This window comes from Dreissena polymorpha, chromosome 2 (assembly GCF_020536995.1).
Source record: "Dreissena polymorpha isolate Duluth1 chromosome 2, UMN_Dpol_1.0, whole genome shotgun sequence".
Taxonomy (NCBI): domain Eukaryota; kingdom Metazoa; phylum Mollusca; class Bivalvia; order Myida; family Dreissenidae; genus Dreissena; species Dreissena polymorpha.
Genome location: NC_068356.1, coordinates 102,933,064 through 102,941,662, shown reverse-complemented (window position 1 = coordinate 102,941,662; position 8,599 = coordinate 102,933,064). Strand labels below are relative to the sequence as shown.

Genomic DNA, 8,599 nt, shown 5'->3' with positions numbered 1-8,599 from the left:
CTTCGTGTATCGCGCAAAATATCGAGTATCGCTTCGTGTGTCGTGTGTCGCGGTCTGAAATTAGACCGCGATACACGAGATTCGGATAATATGGGTTATAGTTGAATAATACATTATCGTGTATCGCTTCGTGTGTCGCGCAAAATATTGTGTGTCGCTTCGTGTTTCTTGTGTCGCCCTTTGAACACGAGACACAATATTTTGCGCGATACACGAATAGACACATGATATTTTGCGCGATACACGAAGCGGCACGCAAAATTTACCACGATATATCGCCTTTTGGGCTACCTACACGAGGGCGATATTTCGTGGTTCATTCTCACGCGTCGCTCCATGCATCGCGCAAAATATCGTGTATCGCTTCGTGTGTCGTGTGTCGCCCTTAATGAAAGAAGGGCGAGATAATAGATGGCACTATCCGGATTCCGTAGTTTCAAGATCTAAGTCACATTATCACAAAACAACTGACACTCAATTATCAATTATATATTCTTAAGTACTTGGCCATCTATTCGGCTATAATTGAGATACCAACTCATCAGCCAGGTAAGCGGGATTTGCAAGACCATTCTCAAACTCCGCATGCGGTAATACCTACAGTAGGGACAGATGGTATTCCAAGTTAATTTTACTTACCAAACCGATCATTCAATCGAGCTGAGAGCAAAGAAAAACCCTACAAAATAGAAAGTGCATTACAAAAATAACACATTTATTCGGTGTAGGGAAGAAAAGAATCCATAAGCAAAGAATTTCACTAAATTGAGTATGTGTATCATGCCGAGTTTCGTTTATCAAGTTAAAACAGATGTTCCTTCTACAAGAAGGGACCTGTACAAACAATTTATAGGTCACTAAAGTCCCTAGTACTAGTAACATGTTTATTAGTGAAGTTCGTTTACACGAAACAGAGAAAAATGAGAACAATGACAACACAAGAAGATATTGTATATAATTATGTTTCTAAATTTGAAACTTTTAAGTTTCCCACCGTTAATATGGGAATTCAAAAAAGGCGTTTAAATCGTTTTTTTTTTTCTTTTTCATAAAACTTTATTCATGACGTACCCTGGGGTGTAGATTGCCCCAGGTACCCACTAAAAGAACTAAATGTGAGATAACAAATGGATGGTGACGTAATATAATATTTAACAAGATTAACAAAGTAATAAGAAACAAAATTATATTTTTTACAATTAACAAACATTATTGAGTAGATTCTTGGACTCAGAGCCGAATTTTTTACCTTGGAATTTTCGAAGATATCACATCTTCTTCATCAGCTGATCACTGGCTGACTGACGTCACAGTCACATGACCGGTGAAGGGTCACGTGACATGAGGAGACTGTCATAAACCCGGGGTAGCTCGAGTCCCTCGTCCCTGTTAAGTGATGGCCGCCGCTGTTTAATTTCAATTGCTTCTTTCACCTTGCGTTTCCATAGATGTTCTTCGGAGGTGAGTACTTTGGTTTTGTTAGGGTCGATCTTGTGACCTGTTTGTTTACAATGTTCATATATGGCAGAAGAAGTTCGTGTAAGGTGTTCTTTCAATCTAGTGTCTAATTGTCTCGCTGTTTCACCTACATAGTCATTTTTACAGTCCTCACATTGGACATGATAGATCACACCACATTTCTTCATTTTATCTGTTTTGTCTTTAACTTTGGTGAGGTTCTGTCTGATGGAATTGAAAGGTTTGTGGAAGATGTTGGCTCCATGTTTTTTGAATACTCTAGCCAAAACTTCTGAGGTGCCCCTGATATAAGGTATTCCTGCAGTCGGTCTCTTTTGTGTTCCCTTATCTTTGTCTAGTGTTTTCTCTTTCTTTTTGGGTAGTCTGAATATCCAATCCGGGTATCCGTTGGTTCTTAAAGCGGATTTCACATGTTCGATTTCGTCTTTCTGGTCTTTTTCTTTTGTTATTAGGGTTTTGGCTCTGTGTAGTAGGGTACGTACAACTGATCGTTTGTGTTCAAGGTGGTGGTTGGACTGAAAGTTCAGATACTGGTCGGTGTGCGTCGGTTTCCTGTAAACCGTGGTTTTCGTCGACCCATCGTCTGCCACGTGAACACATGTGTCCAGGAACGGAATACGGCCTTCTTCCTCCTGCTCTGAAGTGAACTTGATATGTTCGTCTATTGAGTTGATGTGGTCCGTGAATTCTTGGATGTTGTATTCATGGATTTTAGTCATGGTATCATCCACGTACCTCAGCCACGAGCTACCCCGGGTTTATGACAGTCTCCTCATGTCACGTGACCCTTCACCGGTCATGTGACTGTGACGTCAGTCAGCCAGTGATCAGCTGATGAAGAAGATGTGATATCTTCGAAAATTCCAAGGTAAAAAATTCGGCTCTGAGTCCAAGAATCTACTCAATAATGCATCAACCAGAGCAGAGAAACCTCCACGAGCGAATTAACAAACAGTCTTTTGCACGTCTGCACGTTTAATTAATATTCCAGTCTTTGTTCACGTCTGCACGTTTATATGATGTTATTGTAAAATTTATATGATGTTATTGTAAAACAGAACACAATGATAGCTTTTAACAAATTAAAGTCACCATCTTAAATTTAAGCGGGTCTTAATTAGTATTATGTATTGAATTTATATCCTTGATTATAAAACGAGTAATGTATCCACACTTCCTTAATAATTGTAAAGAATTACGAAAAGAAACATATAAGGTTGTATATTTAAATGAAAGAACTATAATGAAATTAAATGTGGTTCCCAGCGAACCACCTCAGGTCATGCACGGGCACTTCCCGCGATTGTCCGCCAGGATCATGATATATAGTCTACAGCTGCTCTGGATGATGGAGTTGAGGCACGTGACAGCCTTCGGTACAACTACTCACCCGCCTCAACCCCACCATCCAGTTAAGCCTGAACAAGTGTGAAAAAGCATGTATAATATGATATCTAATTTTTTTAATGAAACTCAATACGCAAGAAAGGTTAGTACAATGTTCCTATGGCCTACATGAGTGGAAATGAGGCAATGGTATAGCGTATCTACATAGTGATGAAACATGGGTGATAATGAAATTCAATGAATGAAATGAGATGAGCCCAAGACCGGGTTACACAGTATATGAAATTATGATTGAAATGATTCATAGGAACATTGATGATAACAGTGATGATGCATATACAAATACATCAATACAGAAACTTATCACAATAATGACACAAAACACAAAACACTGTATCACTTTGTTGTTCTCTATCTCTCTCTGACCCAGGATGACAACCCGAGCACCGGCTCTCCACATACTCGCTGCTGTCATCCTGGAATCAGAGAGAAAACACAACAGCAGAAAACAAGTAAAATGTTATAAAAATGTTAAGTAATTTTGGTAATTAAGTTCTCTATGAAAAACAATATTTTCATTGGTTGTGTGACATAATCCACCCCAATATAAATAAAAGAAATCATGTGTTAAGCGATGAAAATCTAATGTAATTCTAAATTTTATTCTATTTATAAATTTAATAATTAAGTCTAAGGGAGATAATAATATTTTTTCATTTTTGACGGAATTCCTACATGTCCAAATAATATGTCTTGATTCTGACAAAAATATTAAATATACATATTTTAATTCAGTACTTCCAACATTTTTTACATCAAAAAACTGAAACCATTTAGGATTAATATTAATGTTTTCAATTGTAAGTATATCAATTAAATATAAAACAGTTTTGTTTAAAGGGGAGGTAAACAAACAATCTATAAATAAATGTTGGACAGTTTCGTCACAATTACAAAAAGTACATTTCTTTTTTGCTTGGTTAAACTTTTTATCATATAAATATTTATTTACATACACAACAGAATGCGCTAACCTAAAACAAGTATTCCTACACACAGGATCAACTGCCATGGAAAATATATTTCTAAATGTATTTTTAAAATCAATTAATGGAAATTCTTTATTACATTTTGGAATATATTCATTATTTGGATTTATTAAAAATGCATATATTTCTTTTACAGACCACTGTTTAAAATTTTCAGTTTGAACATCCTTTATAAATTTACGAAATACCCTTAAACATTCAACATAAAAAGAAGGAATAAATTCACTGTGGGGTTCACTGTTACTATGTAATGAAGGATTAAATTTTCTAAGTTGCATTCCTATCCAATACCTTGTAAAATATACCCAAGGAGAATTATAATCATTTAACAGTTTAAATAAGTGTGATAAATAAAATGCATTAATTCTTTGTTGAACATTAGGTACCCGAAGGCCACCTAAAGTGAAGTCTAAAAATAATGTTTTTCGAGCTATTGGTTCGTAAACACTGCCCCATATAAACTTAAAACAACTTTTTTGTATCATATTAATATAGTGACTCGGAATTGTTTGACATTGAACAAAATAAAGAATTTTTGATAGCACATATGTATTTAAAACAGAACTTTTACCTTTAAAAGATTTACATTTATTAGACCACAAATTTAATGTATTTGAGAAATTAATATAAGATTCATTGAACATATCATCATCAGTTAAATCATAGCCAAATTTATATCCAAGTAATTTAACATTTTTCACCCATGATATGCCAAATGGATTATCAGACCTGCTTTTCCACTTACCTAAAAACAATCCACAACTTTTATTATAATTTATTTTAGAACCTGAAACTTTTTGAAAATCAGAAACATGACGAAAGAAATGAAACATAGATTTGTCATCTGTTAATACCGATGTATTATCATCGGCATATAAAGACATTTTAACATGAAATTTATTTCCTGGTGTCTGTATACCATTTATATTGTTATCATCTTGAATTATTTTAGCAAATGGTTCTAAACATATAATATATAGAAGAGGCGATAAAGAACAGCCTTGACGAACAGATCTAAATAAGGAAAAGGGGTCAGAAATATGACCATTAACAATGACGGATGACTTGATATCTGTATATAGAACTTGAATCCATTTAATAAAAGTATCAGAAAACCCAAATGCAGTAAGTGTAGTATATAAGTAAGACCATGAGACCTTATCGAATGCCTTCTCCTGGTCTAGACAAATAAAACAAGCTCTAATATTTTTTTGATCAACATAATCTATTATATTTCTAATTAAATGAACATTATCAAATATAGAACGACCTGGAATTGAACAGGTTTGTGAAATGCCAATTATGGAGTCTAACACTTTACCTAATCTATTTGATAATATTTTTGATAAAATTTTTCTATCAATGTTTAAAAGAGATATCGGTTTATCATTTTTTAAAGATGTTTTATTATTCGTATCTTTACATAATAATGTAATGTATGATAATTTTTGCGAATCTGACATGTAACCGCAATCAAAGCATGTATTGTATAACTGTAATAAAATCTTCCCAAATAAATGGAAAAATTTCATGTAAATAAAGGAAGTTAAACCGTCACTACCTGGACTTTTAGTATGGTCCATGTTTTTTAAGGCTAGTTCAATTTCGTCTAATGATATAGGGCTGCTTAACATATTATTATCATCATGTGACACTTGAGGTAAATTATTTAAAAATTTATCATTTAAGGATGTATCTACTTTCTCTTCTGTATATAGTTCTTTATAAAAAGTTTTAAAAGAATTTAAAATATCATCAGTTGATTTTTTATCAAATCCACCATCAATAATATGGTGTATAATTTTGTTATTACCATTTTTAAATTCCTTGTTATGATAAAATGTACTAGAGTTTTCATTATTATTTAAAATATGTACTTTACTTCTTATATATGCCCCTTTATATAAATTATCTTGAAGTTTATTTAATTTATCTTTAATATCGATTTTTTCCGAAATATCAATACAATGTTTATATTGTTTAACTAGTTTTTTGATTTCATCAAAAGATTTTTTATTTTTTGACTTGCTATAATCAATACAGAAGTCTTTAATTTGTGTTTTTAAAATGTCCCACCACTCTAAAGTAATATTTTCAGTTCTACTGATAATTTTAAAATAATATTCAAAAGCAGAGACAAAATCTTCATCTTCAAAAATTGAATTGTTTAATTTCCAGTATGACTTACCAATGTTTACGCTATTAGTTGTATTATTATTTTCCAAATTTAAAGTAAAACTAACAAAATCATGATCTGAAAATGGACATGGAATAATATCTACGTTTTTACATTGTTCAATAAGTGACTTTTCAATATAAATTCTGTCTAAACGACATGCAATAGATTCTGTTAAACATTTTCTACTTCAAGTTGTTATTACTTTATCTGGATTAAGATGTCTATAAATATCTGTTATTTTAAATGTTTCAACTATTTGTTTGAAAACTTTACAACCTTTTATTGAATCAATAAATGTACCTCCTATTTTATCTAAGAGTGGGTTTAAAATGAAGTTAAAGTCTCCTAAAATAATTAATTTGTTTGATGACACTAAATAATGTTTTATGGATTCAAAAAAATTATTTCTGTCACCTGGTTTATTCGGTGCATAAATATTACAAATTTTAAAATATTCATTTAAGTATTGTATATCTAAGGAAATAAAACGACCATCAAAATCAATTTGAAATTTAGAACATTTAATATTCGTATCATTTACGATTATACAACATCCGCAAGAAAGGTTATTAGAAAAATTCCATACATAAAAGTATTCTGTTGATATTAGATTTTCTATTTGTTTCGACATTTTGTAATTATCTACATGTGTTTCTTGTATGCATAATATGTTGATTTTGTTAGTTGAAATATAATCTTTAATAAAAGTTTGTTTTTGTTTGGATCTTAATCCGTTAATATTTATAGTTTCTATTTTTAAATCCATGTTCTAGTTTATAACTCAGGTTGTCAGGAAAAAGAAAAGATGGCGGCGTCCATGATTTAGTGTTAGAATAGAAACACGGATAATATTGTTGAAAAGATTTAAACCAGGTAGAAAAGAGACTATGCTAGAGATTTTGTAAACTCGCTTTTGTAATGAGCGTACTACGTACCGAAGTAATGTTGGAAATAAATAAATGCGCTCACATTTACCACGAGGATATTGGAAAAGGATTAAAGGCGTAATGTTGATGAATAGAATGTTTGGGAAAGGTGTTTTGTAATAAATATAAATTGAGTATATGTAACAATGACAAACGTTTACACACACTGGCATATGAACGTAATTTATACGCTCACACATAATAAGAAATGCATTTGTTATATGAGATTTTAAAGTTATAGTTTTTGTTATTGTACATATATACATACTATTATTTACATAGATTTTATTTATGCATATGCTATATACTAAATAAATAATGTGAAAACATGACATTTTAAATATGCCAATATATCGGTCACACAGATTTTCTATGTGATCGGTATATATGCCAACATTATATTGTAATACATAAAATATAATGATAAATATATTTACAAGTGAACTATTTACACAAGGTATTGATATACATTGATTTTTAACAGTAAAGGGTAATTTAAAAAAAGGATTTTTAAAGATGTTAGTTGATTTTTGATAAAGGTAATCGATTAATTGAAATGGAGTTGTGTTTATGTTTGTTCTTACACATTTAATCAACAGGGGTCATGTTCAGATCTTGCGAATCTAAATCAATTACTAATGGATGTTCTTCAAGATCATCAACTTCTAACATCGTATATCTGTTTTGGGGTAAGAGAGACAATTCTTCACTACTGTTAGTATTATCTTTATCACATATTCTTTTTGAGCCTGTGATCAAACCCTTTCGACCCCTCTTTTCTCCCCTCACCTCTAAATCGTGTGCGTCCATTTTTTCCTCCCCTTTCTCTGTTTGTGTCACCTCTTCTGCTGATATCTGTTTCTTTTGACCGCTTGATTTCTTTTTCTTGCTAACAACGACCTGGAAATCGTCCTTCTGTGTTGATGATTGTTCAACCGTCACTTCCGGCCTTTCTGCAACTGTCTCCTTGACATTTGATGATGGTGCCTTTTGTGCCACATCTGGTGCCGTTTGTGCCACATCCTTTACAACTTTTGTCCCTGAAACACTCTCCTGGTTGTGCTTAAATATTGAATTAATATTTTGTGGGCATGTATTGCGTACATGTCCCACCTCTTGACAATAGAGACACAAAGGTTGCCTTCCCCGCATGGCAATAAGGGCTCTTGAGCCACAATCGAATGCTAGTATGTGTGGTATAGCCTCTGTCATATTTGAATCACACTCAAGTGTGACTATCCTCACTCCAGATCTTGTGACAAAGTCACCAACCTTCAAAGTGTCATGTTCTACAGAAACCACTTGCCCAAACCCTTTAAACATATCTGCAATTGCCAAATCGCTAATAAATGCTGGTAGCCAGTGAACTCTGCACGTGACCAGTTGTTTTCCATATTTGAAAAAACGGTACTGAACCCCGCTATGAGTAACAGATGATTGCATTGATACTCTAGATAAAAAAGAGCGGCACTTATCTGAGTTTGCGAAGGTGACGTCATACTCTGCCGATCCCGGAGGTCCCGAGGCTAACCACTCCACGTCAGTATCTTCCACTCCATTTTTCGTCAGAATATTTACTACGCCCATCATACTGCATCCTCTTTTTCCTTTAACTTTTA

The 8,599-nt window shown here is 32.9% G+C and overlaps 1 protein-coding gene across 1 annotated transcript in view; it reads right to left on the bottom strand.

Moving 5' to 3' along the window:
- Nucleotides 1-2,809: 2,809 nt before the first annotated feature.
- The window catches only part of LOC127869952 (uncharacterized), a 141,322-nt gene continuing 135,532 nt past the window's right edge, over nucleotides 2,810-8,599 (bottom strand). Inside the window, exons 5-7 of the mRNA XM_052412611.1 lie at nucleotides 7,770-8,305; nucleotides 3,253-3,302; nucleotides 2,810-2,897 (exon numbers count right to left, since the gene is read on the bottom strand). Of these exons, the coding sequence (XP_052268571.1) occupies nucleotides 2,810-2,897; nucleotides 3,253-3,302; nucleotides 7,770-8,305 (674 nt within the window). The remainder of the gene's footprint in view (nucleotides 2,898-3,252; nucleotides 3,303-7,769; nucleotides 8,306-8,599) is intronic.